Genomic DNA, 24,321 nt, shown 5'->3' with positions numbered 1-24,321 from the left:
TACCGGAGACGAGTATGTAGATAATGGCAGCCATGACGGCCACGATGGAGACGACCAGGGCAACTACGCAGACGGCAATGGCACGCCGGTTGCCTTCGGGGTAGACACCTTGCTGGGGGGCCCTGCGTATAGCTTGACCGTCATGTCGGCTGCTCTGTGGTGGCAGACTACGCACACATTATAAGGGCCGCTCTGACAGGAACGGGAGTTATTCAATGAAGAAATTTCAAAACACAAGCAAACAAAACGCTGCCCTCAACTCGATTTTGGAGGGGCTTCCCACTCCTATTTCGCTCTCCCAATGACGGCACCTGGCGCAACCAATCAAAACAGCCTGCCAGAGCACGTCGCGGAAGTTTGTACTCCATGGTTGCCTGCTCTCTGTAACTCGTTCTTGCTGAGACTGGCAGCGTCGTTTCCATGCCAGAGCCCCTGGTGGTGTATTTTTATTTTGCTTGCTTTGCAGGGCTTTTATCTTTGACGAACAAGTTGTTTTTGTTGATCGAATATAAAACACCAACAGGTGACAAAATGTGTCTCTATTTATTCACACAATTTGCAGTATATTTACTGTTCGTGCAATCATCAAGCTCGCGCCAGGTGATGTCATATCCGCTGCTAAAACCCGCCACTGTGTGATTACACCATCAGAGCCATGAATTTGTTTTTGGGAGGACATTAAAGTATTAAAGAAACGGAATATACGCGGTATTACCGACGCTGATAGCCCTATTGTAACTCACTGTATGCGATCAACAGGGAGAACAGTCAACTAAGATTGTGTTTCTGGGCCCCTTTAAGGCAGGTGTGGGGTCACTTTACTGCTTAGCTTGTGTGCTAGCCACTAAGTTGGCTTCAGGACCAGCTGGTCTCAAAGCTGACACGAGGTCAGCCGAGCACCCCACGAAGCAGGGCTGGGTAGGGGTAATGACCATCCGAAAGTTTACATAATGTTCCGCGGGCAGCCGGGACGCCACCCGGCTGGTCAAGGGTTTCTCACCTGACAGTCCTCAGCGGCGGTTGCACAGAGACGTCCTCTTTGTCTGCGACACTTGGGAAAGGAAAGGAAAACGAGTGAACGGTCTCATCCAACTACACACTGTCCGTCGTTACTGCAGTGGACAGCATCAGGGGAGGAAAGCGCATGCGATGCTGTTCTTCCTCTCGGCCCTTTGCGTTGCGCGTCGCAGCAGTGAATAAATTAAGCCGGGCTGCACGGACCGGTGTTCCGTGGCAACAGCTTGTGAATCGGAACACACGCACCCTCGCCTTTCGTTACGTTCACAGGCACCTGACGCAGTTCATGTCGCAGCGTGAAGGGTCCTGAGGCCTGTGCACACGAATCAAGTGGCTATGCACCACTGCCAAATATTGCGTTGTAGTGACGCATGAACGGCGTATTCATTTAGTTCGATATAGTTAACTCGTAATAGCTAGTGCGACGCTGAAACTCGGAGATTGTTAACCTTTTCTCCGGCACTGAGAAGAGACTTGTAATAAGGGAGTAATTACTCACTGGCATCCACCCAAGCGCAGCGCAGCTTTCTCAGAAACTTCGTAGTTAAAGAAGAATTCGTCCTGATCCGGGGTTCGAACCCGGGACCACCGCTTCACCGGAGCAGTCGCTCTACCAATTGAGCTAACCGGGACGGCAAGCTTATGGTAGGGCGAAAGCGAATTGATCAATAACTCGAAGTGGGAACAGTGTTGACCAAATGTTAGGGGAATCCCCAAAGGTGGAGTAGATTTGTAATAAGGGAGTAATTACTCATTGACGTCCACCCGAGCTACAAAGGAAAGCTATACAGCTTTCTCAGAAACTTCGTAGTTAAAAAAAAAATGGATGCCAATACTCCCTTATTACAAATTTACTCCACCTTGGGGGATTCCCCTAAACATTTGACCAACACTGAGAAGAGACTTCAGCTATGGCTATGCCTTCCCTCCCTCCTTTCCACACACATTAAAGGGAAACTGAGGGCAACACCATCTGAATTATTGTTATCGCTAAAAATGTTCAGTAAACGTTGGTCCGGAAGAAAAATGCGTATTTATGGCTGCGAAAATTGAGTTTAAACATTTTCCTGCTACTTGATTCAAACTGATTAAGAAACGCCAAAGCATGAAAGCATCAAGCCCCGCAGACAGAATAGAACTGGCAGAGCTATCAAGGTTAATCATAAGCGTAAGGTAACTCGTGTAAGCAAGTTTAATATGGACAGAATCCAGCACGCTCGAGAGAACGGGCGTAGCCTAAAAAATGGTGAAGAGGAAACTAGGCATAGCAAAAATTAGATGTATGCGTTAAGAGATAGAGGGCAATGTCATTAGCAATACGGATAAGATCAATATTAAGCGCTCTACTTTACAGCACAATCGCACGAAAAAATACACACAACGACTAAGCGCTAACTCACAACCTTCGATTTAAATCAACCAAACGATCAGGCAGGCTTTCGTTAAGGGTACTCGCCAATCATATTCACACTATCAATCAGGTGATAGAGAACTGCGCAGTGTATAACCGACCCTTATATATAGCCTTTATAGATTGCGAGAAAGCATTGAACTCAGCCGAAACTTCAGCTGTCATGCAGGCATTGCGGAATCAGACTGTAGGAGAGCCTTATGTAAATATCATCATTGCGGCCACTGTATCCCCGCAAACTTCCTAATCTCATCCGCCCATCTAACTTTCTGCCGTCCCCTGCTACGTTTGCCTTTTCTTGGAATCCATTCCGTTACCCTTAAGGACCAGCGGTTATCTTGCCTTCGCATTACATGCCCTGCCCAAGCCCATTTCATCCTCTTGATTTCAACTAGGATGTCATTAACCCGCGTTTGTAATTATACTCGATGACATCTATAGCGGGTGTACACCTATGATAGTCCTCCACAAAGTCAGAAATAAAATTCCAATAGGGAAGGGTATCAGCAGGTACGATCCACCAATGCTATTCACCGCCTGATTAAACCAGGTTTCATATGTGGACCAGCGGAAATATATACAATGGGAACGAGAACCCAGTGAAACCAGACAATCTGAAGCCGCGTAGAATTAGGTGACCATAGCGCACTTACTCGTGACCCAGCTTCTCCACAAAAACCCTGGCGAGAGAAATGTAGATGACCAGTTACTAATGGAACAAATGAAAGTGGCGCTCAATACCATGCACCAACCTTGAGATGCTCCTGCTGGTGCTCCCTGAAGAAATGAAAATAAAAATAAATTCAAGGGGCGTTTATAGTGTAACATGCATACCCAAGCCACTTGACCCACATGCTGCTTGACCTGCAGGCTAGCTCACAGGTCAAATACCTCGTGCCGCTTTTAATAGCGAGCTTGTAAAGGTCGCGTATCCGTAAACCTCACGCCGTCACCTTCCTCAGAGCTACACAAGCTAGGAGACTGTCGTGCTTATATGCAAGGCATACTCACGGTCAGTATCCATCTTGGAGTCTTCTTCTTCGTTCAAGTTTGGAACTTGTTGTTCACCTCGTAGAATGGCAGAGTTTTGTGATGAATTTTTTTTCTTGGGAAAATAAATAAATAAATAAATTAAGTAGAAATAAAAGAATGCTGGGGAAGGGAAAAGTTAACAGAAAGCAAAAAGACCAAAAAGAAACAGGAAATGCTTAACGCGCCCAGGAGATGGACTCTGTGAGATTTATAGCAGAGGGATTCTAGCAGGGGGGTAAAGCGCGGCGAGGAGGTTGGTCATCATGGAGGAAGAAAAACTAGGAGGGACCATGACGTCACAATCTTGAAGCCTAGTCATAAAAAATATAATGGAAAGCATCATGGGAAATAGGCCCTCACGTGACAAGGCAGTGGTAGCTCTTAGCCGGATTTCGGTTTCGGTTTCGCTCTCTCGCTGTACGAGCAACTGCGCGACCATCTGCTTGTGTTCACTGACGGCTCCGTGGTGAGCGCAAACTGCTCGCTCGCCGCAGCGGCCACCATCCCCGAGCGACGCGTGCGCTGACTGCGGCGCAGTGGAGACATCGGAGCACATGCTCCTTCGCTGTGCCGCTTCTGCAGTGCCGCGTCGCGAGATTCTCGCGGCCTGCAGGGCGCTGGGAATCATCCCGGACAGTCTCGAAGCGCTCCTCTGGCCGCGCGGCACTGCGCGCACCCGTGATATTCTAGCCTCTATACCCGTGACAGAACAGTGGTGAGCCTCTGTGCGTTCATCGAGCAGGCGGGCTTGACTTCCCGCTCGCTCTTCGCCAGGTAGTGCACGCGTGACACGAACGCTCCGTGGGTGCTACCTCGGACGGTATACGCAGCCGGGCGCCCCACCCCGGCCGCTAGTGCAGTGTGCCGCGCGCGCGATTAGTCCGAGACAGGACGCTATAGGAGCGCGCGGCTATGTATACATACAGTTTACTTCTTTTTGTAAGTGATTGTGCGCAGTGGCCGGGAGACCCCGCGCAGGGGCAGACGTAAAGCCGCGGCACTCTCTCTCGACAGCGAGAGAGAGATAAATACTTCACTGCTGCATTTCACGTCGGAACCGCCTATGTGCGCGAGCGTATTCGGCACGACTTGTGCCTCGAGAATAGCGGAGAATGGCGGGCCCATGGGCGGGCCGAAGTCCGCCTGCCCGAGAAATAGAGTCTTGCGCAGCGCGCCGGAGCGCTCGTTCAACACGTCCGTCCGCCGTGAGCGCTCTGGAAGCCGCTGCGCCCTTTTTTAGAGGCTCGTTTCTTAGCCTACTCTCGAGTTCTCCGCTTATAGCATGCGCTGAAATAAACGCTCCGTATGTGTGTATAACGACGAAAGGAATTCCTCTCCATTCTCTTTATGAACCACAGTTGAACAGTGACGAGGTCGCGACCGCACCCTTTGATGAAAAGTTTACCTGCAGTTTTCTACAGTGCACCCAAAAACTCAAGATTGTAATCAACAGAAGTGTTGAGACCCGGAGCCTTCAGACAACCTCGAGCTCGGTACGCATTCCGCCAAAGCTGAAACACAGGCGCTGCGCTTCTGCGCTACTGCGGAGCACGGACGTTCACTAAAAAGCACCGCTGGCTGGCAGTCTGGTAACTGTGGAGGAGGGCCTATTTCCCATGAGTCAGTGCGCAAAAGGGCCCTCGGCAGCGGCGTCAGAGGAGGACGCTTGCAGAGGCTGAGCGCACTCCCTCCTAGTTTTTTTACCTCCATGTTGGTCATACACTTGAGCAGCGCCATCTTGTTACTCCCATAGTTGCCTGTACTTATTTGTGGTTCGTGGTATTGAAAATTAAGCGATCATTTTTAATATAGCAACACAGAACACATTAAAAATAAACCTCTAGAATTGCAAACGTCGAAGAAGATGCTTAAGCATTACACTTAATTCTTTTATTGTTCTAAACATTGAAATATGCAGACGTGTGCCAGAGAACTTAGGAAAGTTTCGTTTTCGTTTCGTTTGCTGTAGCAGCTGTAGGTTACCGACTGCTACTTACAGCGTAGACTACAGGACATAATTAAGATACGGCAGTTTAATGCGCCCAATACGCACTGCATTACACACCTCTCCGCGCCATGTGTACTTCGGAATCACTCACTCCCGCCGCTCGGTCCGCGGTCTTTCACACGAGCGTTGGCTTCTCTGCTGGTTTTGTTTTTCGATGTCTGATTCAGTGCCGGGAAAGCACTGCAGACGCCAGTCGTCTCCGGTGCGCACATTGGTCGGGCGTATTTCTCGTGCGCACGTCGGTCAATCGCGTACGAGAAACTGGACGCTAGACCCGCTAGACCCGGCGCTTGCCGGCGAATTGCCGTAGGCACGCACCACGCTGTGACTCCGCGCGACGCGATCTACCGCTTTGCCTCGCTCTTGCAAAGAGTTTCAGAGGAATGCCGCCATCTTGCATCATATGCAAAACAAGGTGTCAAAAGCGATCGGGCATTTCGCTTCATGTGTGAGCAATGCTCTTCTCTGGAAAATTCATAACGGCACTGCCGCGCGTTTTTTTCGTTTAGGTTAGGTTAGGTTAGGTGCCAACGATATTCCATAGTGAGCAGGTAGGTAAGTAAAAAGAGGTGAGCTTAACTTTTCAACAAACAATAAATATTTAAGTTACAATTATACTAACTGGTATGTCAGTACGAAAGTAAAGGCAGGAAGGCAGCATAAAAAAAATCATGTTCATGATAAATGTATCAGCATGTATCAGCAGTTCACAGTGGTCTACATTATTACACAGAATTCTGACATCTCACCAAGTAGGGCTTCACCAGTGGCACATTGGCCAGGGAATGAACCTGGCTTAAGATACTGATATCTGTCGTGAATGCTGTCGTGAATGACATTATTTCCTGCTCCACGAATCCATAGAACGGGGTGAAATCCGGAAGACGCACTAGCGGGCAATATATGTACCCTGCCTATTCATCACTATGTTTTTAATGCTGCGTAATCTGGTCCAGACCAGACAGAAGAGGTAACGTGGGCACGAGGGCACGCTTTGAAAGCACACAAATAAAATAAGTTTATTGATGCGACCACTCTATGGGTCCTGTACAATGTGGGGATACAAAGAAGACGCCGAATATCGACGCTGTACTATTCGGAGTTCGCGACGGCTCCCCCAGTAGCGGCAGACCCCTGGCCGGCGAGCCTGGAGACAGCGACGTCGACGAGTGCCTCGGTTGACTGTATGGGTCCTGTACAATGTGGTGGAACAAAGACCCCGAATATTGTACTATTCGGAGTTTGCGGCGGCTCCCCCAGTAGCGACAGGCCCCTGGCCGGCGATTCTGGAGAGAGCGACGTCGACGAGTGCATCGGTTGACTGGGTGCAGGTCGGGTAGCGCTGGTGGCAGCGGGGGCGGCTGGAGAAGGTCTGGCCCATCACGACGGCATCTCGGTACGGCATCCAGGAGGCGCTGGAGTCCTCCCCGGGCAGGGACCTGGCACAGAACGACAACGTTAGGAAGAAGTCGCTTGCAACAACAATGACAACCAAAGATCGCTTTAACCTACAAGCTTGCCAACGTACTGGGGGCGTTCCCCATGCTATTGCAGCCATAGGAGCTGCTACTCACGTCATGTACTCGGCAAACGAGGTCCCCTTGTCGCCGGCGATGCTGGGCTGGGCGGCCACCTCGCACATGACGCGGAGCACGCAGCCCTCTGCGTCGTAGCTGGACACGTACTCGAAGATGTTGCCCAGCATGACCGGGTGCAGAGCAGGGTCCTCAGCGGCCGGAGTCTCCCTGCGCCTGGACGAGGCATGCAGCAGTGAAACAGGTGACTACAGCACACGCATGTTTCCGGCTATCCCACGTCCCTTACCTGCGACGTGAGGTGCCTCTCCTCGGGCGTCCGGTTCAAATATTGTTTCTCTGTACTCGCAAAGCAATAACTGCACGCAAGCTTCCGCCGAGTATGCTCTAGTCGCGGTTCTGATTGGTTGCGCCCAATCTCAGTACTGGGTGAGTGCCTGATCTTCTTGAATTTTCAAAGTGGAATAACTTTCCTGTTGCAATAAATCTTTTTGCACTGGTCTCTGGAACGCATTTAATGATAATAATCGGTACGGAGGAAAGCATCGCAGTGCCCCTTTAAACCGGTGTTTATAAAAAGCACGACCAAAGTAGTTTTGGCCGCTCACTAAAGCACATCGGAGTAGAACTAGGTAATTATCTAAGCTTAACGTTCACCGTGCTACTCATTACGGAGTGTAGCGTTCTCTACCACGCCATAACAATATATCAGTTCTCTCACAGCAGACACCGCTTGTTTTAAATATGCTATAACATATAAAAGATATGCTATAATGCTATAACATATAACACATGTCTGCGCCTGCTCCGTGTCGATCCCGAAGCAACAAGCTCGGGGAATTTCCACAATGCAGAGGCCGGAAAAGCGCCACTGACCTGCGCAACTTGACGGCGCTCCTAGTGAAGCTGTAGCCGTAGACCGGGTGCACATAGGACACGGAGTGGTCCCAGCCTGAGGGCAGCGAGATTTTGGTCCACGGTTCCGCGATGGGGATGACATGGGGGGACTTGACAACCACCTTCACCTTGTTCACCACTGCAAAAAGTGTCGCGTAAGTCACAACCGACGCAGATCAATTCTGCATTCATCTAGCGAATGGTTTCACCCTGATGCTGGAAAACCAGATTGGGGACAGAAAGGACAGGCAGACGTCCATCGTTCGCCCTTCCTGGACGTAGAAATGAAATTACTAGAAATGAAATGAAGTAGAAAGGAAATTACCTGCGGGAGCAGCTGGGACTCCGGCAACAACTGGGGGAGCAACAACTGGGCCTTCAGCAACGACTGGGGGAGCAACAACTGGGGGAGCAACAACTGGGGTTCCAATGGCAACTGGGGCTGGGACTAGTTTTGGGGCTAGTTTAATGGCCGGCGCTAGTTTCAGCGGGGCTAGTTTAAGAGTCGGGGCAGCGATGATAGGCACCGCCACCTTCGACTTGGCTGCGGCAACGGCCTTGGTTCCGGCTCCGACTATGGTCTTGGCTCCAACCGAAGCCGCTGACGCGGCCACTGCGGCCTTAGCCGCGGCCGTCCCCAGGGTGCCGAGCTTGAGCGCGGCCGTGTTGAGCAGGGCAGCCTTGAGGCCGATGGCGCCGAGACCAGCGAGACTGGCCCCAGTGAAGCCTCCGAAGCCGAGGCCCACGCCGATCAGGGTGGCCCCCTTAAGGCCCACCACGATGGGCAGGGCCAGGGACAGCGGCCCGACCAGCGCTATCGGGAGGGCCAGGGGGAACGGGAGGAGGCTGCCCAGGGAGAACAGGGCGGGCAGCACGCCCAGGATGGTCGGGGTGGTAGCCACCGTGCCATAGACGCTGAGGACCAGCAGCAAGAAAACGGCCCGGACATTCATGGTGACAAGCTCGAGATCTGGAGGGCAAAGGGGGGATTTTCGTCAAGATCCACAGTGCCAGGAAACAGGCAGGCAAAACAGTAGAGAAGCCCATCGCCAGGAGGTGGCACCGGGGCGTTGAGATTTTTATGGCCTTCACTTCCCGAGCCCCGGATTTGAGGGAATTACAGCTCCGTGAATATGGAGACCTCGCCTATCAGTTAACGCCACGGGACGAACAAGAGATTTACAAAGCAACATCGCTGTTATATTGTGCCTGAAATTAAGACACTGCAGACAACCGAAGCAGGGAAGATTATTCGAATGTCTGTGCGTGCAATCAGGAATCGTTCGAAGTTTTCCAGAAAATTGCGGAGTAAACTTTCGCGAAACTCTCAGATTAGCTCTTTGTGGCAATCGCAAAAGATGTGCAACGAACGCTTCTGCGGCGACAAGTACATATAAACAGCGCTAAACAATCGGAAGAAAGAGGAGTAGACAAACAAGGCGCTGAACTTACCACTGAGTTACAACTGAGTTTCAAGTTCAGCGCCGTGTTTGTCTACTCTTTCTGGTCCTGTTGTTTAGCGCTGTTTGTATGTACTTGTCACCACGGAACACCAACTCGCCCAATCTGCCGTTCTGCTTCTGCGGCCACTGATATTGAAATGCGAAATGCCGACTACGACCCACGTACAGTACACAACTCTGCGCAATACCCAGAACACCAACCCACGAAGGGGAGGTTGGAGGATTGGTGGCGGAAATCAAGGGAGGGGTGAATTTGGAGGGGAAAAGGATAGACAGACTAGACATTGTAAGAGCGAAGGGGAAAGAAAGGGAAAATAAAAATAAATTAACAATGGGGGAAGTATAGGCTAGGTGGCGAAAGCTTCCGCCCGATACAAAGGGTAAAGCCATTATCATCCATCCATCCAGAGCCCTCCACTTCTGATGTCCTCGTAACCCGCATTATACCCTAGGCAAGGTGAATCCTCACTATCCCCACCGTGCCTCAGAGAGAAAGTACCACTCACCGGCCTGTCCTCTATGTGGTTCCCGCGCTATCTTAGAGCGTTAACGTAGCCCCCGTGCTTATTTTATAGCGACCAAGCTTCCACGATTGGAGCCCAGGAAGCCCCGCCCACACGGCTTGAGAGGAGGCGGGGCTTAATCATCTTTTGTCCCAGCGGGATGTCCTCTCCCGAGGAGGGAAGTGCATCTCCCGTCAAGAGTTCCCCGAATGATGCCGACTTTGTAAAAGGCAGCAGCAGCAGCTCACGCGACGCAGCAGCTAAATTCCAGCGAGGGAAACGTCTACGGCTTTGGTGTGGGTGGCGGGTACAAAGACACTCCTCTCCTCAGGCGGAGGAGTGCGCCCTGTGGCTGTCTACTTGTTTTTTTCTCTCCCCTCTGCCTTGCCGTATCCCTCTCCTCGACATACCTGGGAGGTTATTTGCAGGGCTCTAGGCGGGAACCCTGGGGAGAGGACACAAGCATGTGTGGAAGCGTCGCCTCATGATTTCAGCCGGAGTGACTTGCTTGGTACCTACGAAAAAAAAAAAAACAAGAGAAAATACAAAAACTCTGCCTGGTCTCTCTCTTGCGAGCGGCGGAAATTTATTATTATTTTTTTATTTTGTGGATAGTATGCATTACTCTCTCCGATCCGTTCTTGCTAAGCTTCCCACTGTGCTTCTCCTCGCTATCCTCTTGCTGTCCCTTTCACTGCGGCCGGCAGCAACTGGAATCATCATTTACTTCCTTTCTTTTTGCATTTTCTTTTTAATTACTAATAGAACCGAATCGTCAGAGGAACTTCGTTTTAAACGTCTGCGGAACCTGTAGATTTCGCAAGGAGACGAACAATCCGCTATACCAAACGTACAAATTAATACATCTGCATATTACCCGACGGCAGTCTTCATTTTTTTTTCTTCTATTCACGTTTTTGCCATCGCCAAAAGCGTTCCCGATTGGTTTTCTGTGGGAGTATTAACTGTTCGATGCGGTCGATGGAAACACTTAAAAAGAAAGATTTCGCTACATATCAGAAGAATGAACCTGGCCAGTGACTAGGCGCATGACTCCGTTCGATTGAAAAGGCGGAGGCGCCGCTCTCGTGTGCGCGCCTGCCGCTTTCTTTAAATGCGTTTGCGAGGCGCCACCTGTAGGTCGCGGTTTTTTTTTTTTTTGTGAATAAACCACTACTTAAAAGCATGCACGCATTCGACCACTTTACCACCACGAAGGTAGTCATATGTGATTGCCCGGGGCGCGCTCGCGGAAGTTGCCAGTACGGTAAGTGAACCAAAGCAGAAAAGAGTACCTTGAACAGGGCTTCTTTCAAATGTTTGCTGCCTGCAGGCAATGTTTTTGATGTTCAACATTATGTACAGCGCGAAAAACTAAGACAGGGGAAGAAACACGCAAACAAACAAGCGCTAGTTATTAGGGTGCCGGTGGTGTTTAGTCTTGTTTATTGTTTTAGTGCGCCAGCACTTCTAGTAGGCTGTTGCAGAAGAAAGCAGTGCGCGCTGTCGCTAATTCTTCATATGACGCTCATACGCAGCCTCTTTTCAGCTCCCTTAACTTACAACCGGTCAACTCCATATATCGTAGTATTTTACTCAAGCGTTTCACTACTGCGAATAAACAAAACAGCAAATTTTTCGAGCATTTATCTCTATTGACAATGAGTTGTAACATTTACGACACACGTCACAGAGAAACATGGCACGTTCCTAAAGCGCGCACTAACTACGGTCAACAAATGTTACGCCACACACTGCCATCTTTGCTAAACTCATTAGAAACTCAATAATAACCTATCCCTCCTTTTAATGGGCTCATTGTGAATTCCTTTTTTTTGTTTTGTTTGCTTTGCTATAGTATACACTGACGCCGTGAATGCCTAACCAATTTTCTTTGCTTGTTAGTAACTTATTATTTATACTTGGGAATTTCAAAGCTGTTTTATTTGTATCATTTTATACTATACGCTTTCTGCAATTTAATTCCTTTCAGCATTCTATCGTTGATTTTTTTTTTTTTGCCCGTATGTATTTCTGTTATAGAATGTTCACTAATGCTTGTTTTTCCGTTTATCCATTATTGTATCTTTGTGTTCTCTTTATTGTGCATAGTGCCATTTCTGTAGGGGGTACAGACCCCGTCAAGCCAAATTCGTTTGGCTTTTTCTCAGCACTGCCGTCATCTGTACATTTATAGATGCAAATAAGCTTGAATTGAATTGAATTGGCATTCCCCGCATTTTGCCGTTGACAGGCTTGCATTATGATTTTTTTTTTTTTGCTATTGACGTTATTGCGATCGTCAAAAGCGTTCCTCATTGGCTTTCTATGGCAGTCCTAACTGGTCCATGCGAGGGATTGAAAAAGTTTAAAAGAAAGATTTGGCTGCACGTCGGAAGAATGAACCATTACCTTCAAGCTGCCATAACAGTACCTTATAATTTCCCAATATTAAAAAGGGTGCGGGGGTCCTGTCAAGCTGTTAGTATTATATTAGCAAAATAACAGCTAAACGGTGAAATATAAAATGGGGATTGAAGGGAGCAACTTAAGAATAAAAATTACCAATAGAAACATTTTGAAATAGGTTAGAGGGGCTGCTAGCTTTCCTTTATTGTGGTTACGTTGTTCAGCTGTTCGCGGGGTCCGAGCACATTTCGAGGCGGTGATTTTCGAGTATAAATTGGATTTAACTGGTGTTTTATCACTCGATGTGCAAACACTGACGATTTGGTTTTACCCGGAAATGACGAGACTTAATTTTACAAGCCAATGAAACGTGTGAGCAAGATTTCCGCTTCGCTAGGCTCCGTTCGAAGCCATTTGATCCAGTCAGTTGCGCTCGCCCACCTTCGATTCAATGGCCGCCATCTTATTGATTGATTGATTTGATTTATTGGGGATTAACGTCCCAAAGAGACTCAGACTATGAGGGACGCCGTAGTGAAGGGCTCCGGAAATTTCGACCACCTGGGGATCGTTAATGTGCACTGACATCGCACAGTACACGGGCCTCTAGGATTTCACCTCCATCGAAACCCAGCCGCCGCGGCCGGTATCGAACCCGCGTCTTTCGGGTCAGCCATCTTAGGTTTGTCAAAACCCAGTATTGGAGAAAGTTCGTAAGAAATGAACCCGCTTACGCGTGACTGAAAAACTTTTTTTTCGTATAAATGAGACACTGTGCTTTCATATGCAGTAAATTAACTGTTTTTTTAATATAGCACGTGGAAGAGGGTGTTAAAATATGCTCATTTGAAATTTTTAGCAAATTTTATGCTCTCACAGTGGTCATTCCAACTAATTTTCTAAGTTGTCCACAGGGCAAAGAAACAGCTAAAAATGTTTCAGGGATCAAAAAGCGTAAGTCGTGTAGTAGTAGTAGTAGTGGTTTTTATTTGCATTGATTATGGAAGGTAAAAGGATTTTTGCTATCCCGGCATCTGCTATCGCGGCTGGAGGCACCTGGAAGCACCATATTCAGCCCTTAAGTGCATAGTGAGATGATCCAGGTAAAAATATGAAAGGTGGTAAGTTGCGCAGTGCCATTCAGTGGCACTCATTTCCAAAAGTTTAACCGGTACAGATTCTCTTTTATACGAGAAAATTTTTTTCAATTTGAGTCCCAGCGTGTCGCTTGCTCTGTGCACTCCGAGGTCAGAAGACACATAGGCGACTCTGCACGGTGTTGGAAGCTCCGCTCGTTCGCATTTCGTCAGTTGTGCCCCCGGGTGTGTCGCAAGTGCTGCCGTGGTCCAGCCATTGAGCGAGATAAAGGCTTGGCGTCGTGAAAGCCGCGTGTTCCTTTCAATGGCAGCGCATGGAACCGCCTTTTCAATGGAACCGCCTTCTCTTCTCGAATAAATGCCTGGGGCACACAGAGGGCTTCGACACGCCTGCAGTTTCTTCCGCTCATGTACCTAAACAGTTCATAGGGGGTCGGCAGTTCACCTCTGTACGGCCTGAATACTTGCTCTACCTACCAAGCGCTTCGCAGCTCTGCCAACGCCGTCGCAACCACGAGGTGGCGAAAAAATCCCATTCGGCTGAAAAATTAATTAATTAATTTATTTATTTTTTATTCACGTGACCCATAAAGGCCCTCCAGAAGAGGATATTCCATATTGGGGCGATGCAATCATTAATCAACGCTATATATTTTAGCAAAAAGTGCAATACAACAGAATAATGTTCAAAACACAAGGCATAACACGAAAAGGAAAAACGTACACACACAAAAACAGCAAATTTTACACATTGCCGTCACGGCAAAGAAGCTCTTGGAATTTTTTGATGTCAGTTTCTGTGGCGTTGACTGATGGCAAACTGTTCCATTCAGTAATAGTGGTGGTGGTAGTGGTTTATTTAAAAATAAAAATGAATGAATCGGCATAAGACGATGAATGACGCTTTACGCGTTTAATTTTGAGAGAATGATCACGGCGTGGAGATATGGCGTGAGGTGACTGAAACAAATCACTTCGAAGGGATGGGTGGTGATAGAGCTTATATAAAAGTGTTAAACAAGCAAGTTTACGGCGATGTGACAAATCTTACAGTTCGGCACGTTTTATTTTAATGCTGTAACGCTTGTGAAGGGTAAGTAGACTTAAAATATGAAGCGAACAGCACGGTTCCGCAAGGATTCGATGTTATTGATAACGTAGGCTTGTTCAGGGTACCAAATGGCCGCAGCATATTCGATTTTAGGGCGTATTAGAGTTATATAAGCCTGTTTTTTAACGTGTATAGGAGCGTGTCTGAGATTGCGTTTAAGAAGACCAAGTGAGTGGTTAGCAGACGCCAGGGTGAGGTCGATATGATGATGCCATGTTAGGTCAAACTGAAGGCACACGCCAAGGTACTTGTATGTTGTTGTTAGTTCTATAGTATTGTCGTTAAGAATATAAAGCATGAAAAGTATTTTTGCACTAGCATTTAAAATGATGTCATAATCATCGATTAAAACCGCGACGATGTTTAGGCTTCTCCTCTCTACGTTGGAGGAGTGCGGGGAAACTCGGCAGTGACGTCATTGTTGCCGAAATTTCAGATGTCCGCTGCTTACGCCTGCAGCTGCTGTGCGTCGTCAGATGGCGCCAAACAATGCATCGTAAGCTTCACCTTCGATGGCGTCGGTTTTCTTCCATGGAATAACCGTTTCTTCGCCGGAAACGTAGGGCCATCATACGTGACGTCATTATCGGGGCCTCTCCTCGTCGCTGTGCACTTCAGAGAAGCCTGAACGCGACGACGACTTTATTCGGCGATTACGCTACCATTTTAAGTGCTAGAGCAAAACGATTTCGCAGGCTTTACGTGCACGTTTCGCACATTCGTCAACCTTAAACTCATCGAATTCTAAAACCGCTTCAGTAGCCCTTTAACCAGGATGAGCACCATAAGCTTACTGCGTTCAGGTCAGATTGTAGGGATTGGCGGTCGCTGGCACTAGTAACATTACGGTAAATTACGCAGTCATCAGCGAAAAGTCGAACTCTAGATGCTACACAGGCAGGTAAACCATTAATACAGATTAGAAAAAGATTATAATTATAATCGTTTCTCTCGGAACGGCTCCAACTTTTGAGAAGCGCGCTTCCTGGCCGAAAGCAGGTCTACCCCTTTGACGTTGAGGAACAGTAGCCTTTCTCAGAGCGAAAGCACAATTTGACACAGCTCCTCGCAGCTATGGTATGAGGAGCGCGGCTGCAGCAGTCTTGTCTTGGTCCGCACGTGCAGTTACCGTGCCTGATCCGCCTGCCACGCGGCCACTGTACTCGTATTTGAAGCCGGTGGCAAAGTGTGCTGAGCAACCACGGAGCAATGCCGAGGTTGAACGCAGTTTCTCAATCTGAAAAGTTATTTTCTCGCTTAAAACAAGAACTGTTGCGATTAAACTTCCGTAGATAAATGCCACTGAATGGTGCTGTGCAACTGTGCGTGTAGTGGGTTTTATTTTGCATTGAATATGGAAGGTAAAAGAATTTTTTCTACCCCGGCGTCTGCTATCGCTGCTGGAAGCACCTGAGCTGGGGCAGCGGAAATAAAGGATAGCAGGCAGAGTGTAGAAGTTAAAAGAAAGAGGGGAGGGGATAGTAGAATTCCTTTCATATTTTTACCGGCTCTCTGTGCTTGCCTAGCCTGTACACTCCCTCCCCCCATACACACGCACAAGGCAATCCGACATGGCGCTGAGATGGCTGGCGAGGAATTCAAAAGCGATGGGAACGACAGACTGTCTTCTACCCCGGGGGTCAATCGCCGACTCGAAGGCCGCAGGGGCGAAGCTGTCCGCGAGCTTACCGCCCCCCCCCCCCCCCCCCCCCCCCCCCCCCCCCCCCCTCCGGGCTCCCCTTCAAGTCTGCTTTGTGAGGCTGCATAGTTTGTCGCTTTTGCTCCCTGGGGTCAGCTCCACTCAGATGGTTGGGGCAACCCCTGGTTCGACGAAGACGGTCCTCCTTCGTGGTCCTCCCTGTCAGGGAGGTCAAGGTCTTGAGTTGCCTTGGCGCCAGTCAAGACACGCAGGCTTTGTCGCCGTGGGCTATGTCGTGGTAGATGGATTACTGCAGGCTTGCTGGGTCCAACATACGTCGGAACCAGTATCCCCTCCCAAGAATACCCCAAAGTAATCAATCAATCAATCAATCAAGCTTCTCAGCCGGCTGCTTGGAACTGCAATAGGCAACCCGGAGAAAAGTCTTGTTATTTTTTAAAAATAAACCACTACCACTACCACCACCACAAAATCTGCTAATTTAATGAACCATCCATGCCAACACAAACTGCTGGATAAGTTATGTGTTGATTTTTTGTTTCCTTTTCTTTATATTGAAAATAGTGTGTAACGATCTTCCCCGTCCCTTTCCCGCTATCGGTCCCCTCTGTGCCACATTGGATAGCAGTTGCCGTCAACATCCCTTCTTTCATTTTTCTATTTTTGCAATAATAAACCACTACTGCTGCTACTTTTGTGCCCACGATCGCCCTAGAATATCGCATGCGGCTTTGTGGCTGGTCATGTGCGTATAACTAATCTTCATACATCATCGCCACCATCTTCATCATCCTGATTACTATTTAACAAGTTGATCTTTTGGGGACAACATTTGTCTCCGATAACGGCTGGCGGTTCATCCAAAGCGAAAAGAGTAGTATTCCGAAATTTAGGCCCAAGTCGATGAGACACTATATGAAGACTGGCGTAACCTTACGGACCGAAAGCGTGAACTATCTCATCACCATCATCATCATCATCATAATCAGCCTGACTACGCCCACTGCAGGGCAAACGCCTCTCCCATGCCTCTCCATAAACCCTGTCCTTTGCCAGTTGCGGCCACTGTATCCCCGCAAACTTCTTAATCTCATCCACCTACGTAACATTCTGCCGTCCCCTGCTACGTTTGCCTTCTCTTGGAATCCACTCCGTTACCCTCAAGGACCAGCGGTGATCTTGCCTTCGCATTACATGCCCTGGCCAAGCCCATTTCTTCCTCCCGATTTCGACTAGGATGCCATTACAGCGCGTTTGTTCACTCGCTCACTATGCCCGCTTCCAGTCGGTCTTTTAACGTTGCACCTATCATTTTTCTTTTTATAGCTCGCTGCGTTCTCCTTAACTTACAGGGGCACCGTGATGCTTTCCTCAGTACCGATTAATATCATTAAATGGATTCATCATGTGTTCCAGAGACCAGTGCAAAAAGAATTATTGAAATCTGAGCACGCAAACGATAGTCATGCGACACTTTAAAATAAAAAGATAATAATAAAATAAAAGATAAACGCGTTTCACTTACCCATTTCACTCACCCAGTACTGAGATTGGGCGCAATCTCTGCCAGAATGGGCAGTTTGGTCTGAATGTTCGAATTCGTAGCTAATTATTATTCGTAACTCCTGGGTGTTCGTCTCCCTCATGACAAAATATATGGAAATATAAAGTGAGATTTTTTGTTCACGCGTGGTAGTCGAAAATTGCTTGCGAATCGCGCTTCTGGTGGTCCCGGCGCATCGCAAATTCTGCTGATTTCCCAAAACCGTCATCTCAGCATCGCCTCGAATATCAGAAAGCCGTAGCTTTTGTTAGTTGCAGTTCTCTGAAGAAAAAAAAAAGCGCACGAAACGACGTTTATTTCCTCGGCTGTATTTTCCTGCCATTGCCACCATTCATCCCTTCGACATTTTATAACGAATTACAGTAGAATGCATCTGCATTTTGAGCAAGAGTCTTGAGTCGGTGAGGTGTGCAATAAAACTCAGTTTGTACCTGTACAAAGGTTTGTAGGGGGTTTAACGTCCCAAAGCGACTCAGGCTATGAGGGACGCCGTAGTGGAGGGCTCCGGAAATTTCGACCACCTGGGGTTCTTTAACGTGCACTGACATCGCACAGTTCACGGGCCTCTAGAATTTCGCCTTCATTGAATTTCGCCCCCTGTGGCCGGGATCGAACCCGCGTGTTTCGGATCAGCAGGCGAGCGCCACAACCACTGAGCCACCGCGGAGGCTGTGTATGTTCACGTGCAATAGTTCTTGAGAGTTATTTTTGTAACAAACCTTTTTATGTAAATATGATGTCTGAGCGTAACTTTCGTTTCTATCAGCACTGAGCATCTAAAAAAATGAACAGCTTTATCGCAGCGCTTTGTGAACATTCTGACCTAAACATGTCTGCACTTTCTCCTTAACTATTTAACGCCGTCGGAATGACTTCAAATGGCTGTTAATTGTAATTAACAGTTTACCAGCCGTCTTAATATAAAATTCACTTCTAAGGCCTGTGTACCGTGCGATGTCTGTGCACTTTGAAGAACCCTAGGTGGTCGAAATTTCCGCAGCCCTTCACTGCGGCGTCCCTCATAGCCTGAGCGGCTATGGGACGTTAAACTCCACAAAACCAAACCAATCATTTTTTATTTGTTCTTGCTTACGAGGACGTTGAGAAGGCTAATACCCTTGTCAGGCTAGCATGTTGAATGCCATTCTCATCAAATGGCATTGGCTCCTAATGTCATTAATTGGCTGCTACACGGGAACATTTAATGTCATTAGGTTCGAATGTCATTCGCCATCGAATGAGTTTGGGGAACTCATTCGGATTCAATCTCGAACCGAATACCTACTCTGGAGATCAGATATGCAGCAGAAACAAGTGATGCGAAAAAATAATGAGCGCACTGCCAAAGTTAGAGATTGTATTGATTTAGTTTTGCTAAAAAAATGTTAATATTGGTGTGAACCTGTTCACAATAGAGGCTCTTGTGGGTAGCTGTTACTCTCGGTCTCAGCTGCAGCCAACGCAAGCGGCGAAGGCATTTCTCGCGACCGTCGATCATTTTGGGTTGTGTATTTCTTGCCGGTTGGCGTTCCATGTTCGGTTAGCTCGGAAGTACTTAAAGATGTTGCTGAGCCGTTCACCTTTGGGAAGACATTTCCACGCTCCGCGCTCATGCGCGCGCCGCCGTGTCAGGCATTTTGTTTGTTTACATTTATGGATTATGCGGCTGACTTTGTATTTGGCTTGGCTTCTGATGGCTAGAGTGCTGCAGAATGGCCGAATATGGTATTTTAAGCTTATAATATTGCACAGAAATGTTCTCATCCGCTCTTGAAACACTACACAACAATTTCAAACATCTTCATGCGCGCTGACGTCTTTCAATTGCACTTTTTTTTTTTCACTGATCGCCACTGCCATCATTTTTGAATGACATTATTTCTTGCCGTGCAGCACCGAAAGAGACCGAATAACATTCGACGGTTCGAATGCCATTCGGTTCGAATGACATTAAATCTGCTAGTCTGACAGGGTTATTAGATAGACCGACGAAGCGAAGGCTGGATAGGTTTTGCTGGGCCGTAGGCCAGGCACTCACGATGAAAAGACCGGGTTGGTAAAGTGACATTCACGCATTCGCTCTCCATAACAGACTATAGAACGGCTGTCATGCTCCGTAGGAGAGAACTGGGCACCATACGAGAGTATACTGCGCTCCCCCACGGTGCCAGAACAAAGAACTACGGGGAGGCTGAGGTCACCTTGAGTGCTCATTTGGCAACACTCTTTTGCTTCATTTTTTATTTTTTATTTCAAAAATAAATCACTACCACCAGCTTCACTTGCATGCGTGTCTGGGTCAGTTTCTTTGCAACTGTGGGTACATAACCGCCTTCTCTGCAGTAAAGGACATCCACTATGCTGTGACGGGGCCTACAATTGAATGTATCACATTTTTTTCTGATTTTTTTTTATTTTGATTCGCTGCTAGGGTGCTGTCTAGAAGCTAGGTTGCTATCAACCCCGTGGGGAGGATGCGATGACGTCTCAATACCACGTGACCTCTCTTGACCAGCCATTAATTTAATTACCGTCTGCCACGGAGGGCAGGTTGCTCACAATCCAGTTGCCAGATTGGAGTGACGTCACAAAGTCACGTGTCCTCTTGACCAAACAGCGAATTTGGTTTCGGAGATCAGCGGGGTTTCGGTGTGACAACTTTGACGCTATCGTGTTAGAAACGAGCAAACTTAGCGTCTGATTTGTTTCTCCCTTTTGCCTTTGCAAGGATGGTGGTCTCGGATGCATGCAGGGCACGCCCTCGGGAGAAAGAAGAAGACTGCGCCGCCGGGTATGCGCCATTATAAAGAGGATGATGAAGAAGAATGCCACCGATGGAAGAGCACACCTTGAGCCGTGAGTCTCTCCTCGCTGCAGCGGATTTTCAACACCTGGCATTTCCTTGGGGTGTGCGGATGTGCAGTTCGAGGCAATGTGAGGTGTCCATGACCCTTTTGCTCTGCAGGATACCGCGGCTAAATCTTTATTTATGCCGATCGGGGCTTTCGATATCCAACCTTTGTGAGTCTTGTGGCGAAATTGAGTCTATAGAACATTTTTTCCTCTCCTGCCGGCGGCTCGCTGCTCTCCGTAGAATTTACTTGGAGATCCCCCTCGCTCGGCTTGGGCTTCCTCTATCTATTCCGATTCTCTTATCCTTCGGGGCAAGCGCCCTGAAACGAGTGTGCGATTCTATTCACGATTATATAATTTCATCTGGTAGATTCCTCTGCTAGAATGTGAATTCACAACTTTTCCTTCTCCGTATTTTTTTTTGTTTTGTACAAATTCTAGCTCTGCGTCCCAAAATTTTAAATTTAAATAGACTCCATTCCCTGTACATGAGTGCGTTTGTATCCGCTATGCACCCTGGCCAATCCCCCACCGTGGGTATGTGCCATTCAGCCTGAGGACATCATCATCATCATCAGCACCGCCCGCTCGCCCTGGTCGGAAGGAACGAGCACGCACACGTCGCACGTAAGCTAAGTTTCACGCTTTGACCGACATTCCACCAAGAGCGCAGCACCCATACGCGGTGGCCTAAACAAGCGCTGCGTGCACACAGGAGGGATGAGTTAGAGCAAGGACGGGGGACCAGTGAGACGCAAAAAAAGGGAGGGTGGTCGTGCGAAGGAAATATTAGTCACGAATGCGGTCATTCGTCTCAAACGTAGTTCTACCTGTGCTACCTTGGACGATGAACAACTGGACGCCCCCACTCCAGCTGTTTTGTGCTTTGTGTCGTGCGCGTGTGTTTCCCTGCTGAAAAAAAGTTCTATGGTGCAATAACCTCATAGAGGCTTCATCATTGAATATCATACAAACTGAATGATATATCATACAATTTGTATGATATTCTATGGTATCTTTATGATGACTGTATGATTTCACAGAAATGTATGACATTTGTGTGATAATTTTCTATGATTTGTATGATAAGTCTATGATATTTGAATGATAAACTGTATGAGTTTATTGCATCATACAACTTTTTTCAGCAGGGTTGTACTGTGTTCTACCAGACCTTCACGCACGTGCGACCTGTGTATATATTTATATTTATCATGTATATATGTAAATAGATTTATTGACAGTGTACTCCTCCCCCTGTCCTTTCTACTATCCCCTCACCTCTTTCTTTTCACTTCTATACACTGCCTACTATCCTTTATTCCCGCTGCCCCAGTTCAGGTGCTTCCAGCGGCGATAGCAGATGCCGGGGTAGAAAAAATTCTTTTACCTTCTATATTCAATGCAAAATAAAAACCACTACTACTGCTATTACTGCCCTGAGCTGAGGCCACGGTGTCGCGTCGAGGTGGAAAGTTTTAGGAAGACCCAAATTAATTTGGAACACAGCTCAGGTGAAGTCACACGTGGGAAGCTAAACTTAATTTCGTGCAGTTCAGTTGTACTCTTTTCCTCGTTTTCTACCTGCACTCCTCGCTGTAATTGGGGTCCGTAGCCACCGTTATGTACTACTCTACATGATTGTGCCGTATACGGTAGTGAACAAAAATATATGACAATTTCAATCTGTTTGGTTTAATGGTTTATTGGGGTTTAACGTCCCGAAGCAACTCAGGCTATGAGGGACGCCGTAGTGGAGGGCTCCGGAAATTTCGACCACCTGGGGTCCTTTAATGTGTACTGACATCGCACAGTACACGGGCCGCTAGAATTTCGCCTTCATCGAAATTCGGCCCCCGTGGCCGGGATCGAACCCGCGTCTTTACGGCCAGCAGCTGAGTGCCGTAACCACTGAGCCACCGCGGCGGGGCCAATTTCAATCTATTTCGTATAAATTGGACATATCACGGATATGAAGGGGCTGTTTGCTCTTTCTCAACACATTACTCTCCTTCCGTGAGGAGTTGTTGGAGGAGTAACGGTTTGCAAAGAGTTCGTTTTTCCTTTTTGTCCTATCATGGGCGCTTCTAACTACGTTCGTTTTCTATCCCTCTAAATTATTGTTAACTTGCTGCAATTTTAAGGTGACGTATTCTGCAAATTGCATGCATTACTGCGCATATTCATAAGCTGGGGGCGGAATGTGAGGTTAACATAACGCCATCAGGACTGCTCAAAGGGCATATTATCCGTGGCCACAACATTGGGATGAAACACCATTCGGTTTGACTAGAACTCGGAGCAGTGCAGTCCACGCCTTCGCAAGTAAAGACGTGAAGATACAGAGGAGGTTTGGTTTTTCGATCTTCGCAGTAAACACGCTAGAACGACCATCCAAGTTGCCGAGAAAGACTTTGTTCGCGCAATCCTAAATAACTCTAGATTGACTGTTATCGATATATCTGAAAATTTCGCCCTGTATTCAGGCTGTACAGTACATCCATGGACTGTGAGACGTCATGTGTAATGTGCACAACTAAATGACAGGAGCCCAGCTAAAACCCCTAAAATTTCGTTGTACTCATCGCCCCAAACGCAATTTATATGAGACTCGTTGTCAAGTTCGCACGTTAAACCGTGCACAGAGGCGGGAATTTAATGATAACCGGGAGCTGATTCTCCGCTGCTCAGAGCACAGATTCAAGGCTGCGACCCTACAGGTCGTCTTTAATGTTCGTGTTTTTTTTTTTCCATATCATTCACAACTTAGTCATGGATTTCATAGCCTGCAAAGGTCTCTACTCCCTTCATTTAGAGTGCGATCAATAGTAGTAGTAGTATGTTTATTTGACCATATTATGTACAATATGCCCTCGAGGTGAGGCTAAAGGAGGTAGACCAAGCATGCCTCCTGACGAGGCCTACACCCCGATTAACACATCATGGAAACGGTGGCCGAATGGACAAAAGATAAAAACAATGAGCAAAACATGATCAGAATAGAAAATAGTTAATGATAGACAATAATAAATATCCATTAACAATAAACAAAACATTTCATAATATGCACATTAAAAAAAAAAAGGAAGACAAACACACACTCAAAAAACTATGTATACAGAGTTAGCTGAAATTTAACCGGGGGAAAAAGAGTCTTCAGTTTTTTCTTAAATACAGACACACTATAACTTTCTAAAGCAATCTGAATAAGAGACTGGTAGGCATTACACAATGTCATAATTTTATAATCTGTTGTTTGTTTACCAAAATTTGTTCTGGGTCTTGCAGTAGATAGGGCAACGTAGATAGGGAACGTAGACCATACGCAAAGTTTCTTGAATTGTAAGTATTGGAAAAAGAGTAGTGATTAGTCATACTGCTACTCTGGACATGGGTCTTTCATAACACCACAAACTGTGAAATAATGTTTCATCTTCCGCTTATCCCTGGTTGAATTTACCGCCCCCAGCCACTTAACTCCTAGCCCAAGAACTTTCGGCTAAACAACTACACTGACTCACCCCCCCCCCCCTCCCCTTTGTTCTTTTCTGCGAATGAAACTAAACAAAATTCACAGGTGATGCGACAAATGTGCGTTGCCAGTTCTGGTTGTCGCAACCCCACTGCGTCAGGTAGGCGAGTGGTGCAGTGGAGGCTGTGGGGACGCACTCGTCCCCTGCGGTTCGCTCTCCCGCAATGCACCCTCAACTGTGGTTAGCTTCCCCGCGATGCATCTCTCCTATTAAAACCCCACAAGGCTT

The 24,321-nt window shown here is 47.6% G+C and overlaps 1 protein-coding gene across 1 annotated transcript; it reads right to left on the bottom strand.

Annotated features, from left to right (window-relative positions):
* Positions 1-6,699: 6,699 nt before the first annotated feature.
* Positions 6,700-10,374, bottom strand: LOC149332820 (uncharacterized). The gene is made up of 5 exons (XM_089557562.1): positions 10,277-10,374; positions 8,277-8,870; positions 7,880-8,039; positions 7,043-7,219; positions 6,700-6,907 (listed from the first exon to the last, which is right to left on the bottom strand). The coding sequence occupies exons 2-5, from the start codon at positions 8,851-8,853 to the stop codon at positions 6,700-6,702; spliced, it is 1,122 nt and encodes a 373-aa protein (XP_089413688.1). The 5' UTR covers positions 8,854-8,870; positions 10,277-10,374.
* Between the last annotated feature and the right edge of the window lie 13,947 nt (positions 10,375-24,321).

The sequence above is a fragment of the Amblyomma mixtum genome, chromosome 8, assembly GCF_055824585.1.
Source record: "Amblyomma mixtum isolate Tamu chromosome 8, ASM5582458v1, whole genome shotgun sequence".
Classification (NCBI taxonomy): domain Eukaryota; kingdom Metazoa; phylum Arthropoda; class Arachnida; order Ixodida; family Ixodidae; genus Amblyomma; species Amblyomma mixtum.
This window is presented reverse-complemented; position numbering and strand designations above follow the sequence as displayed.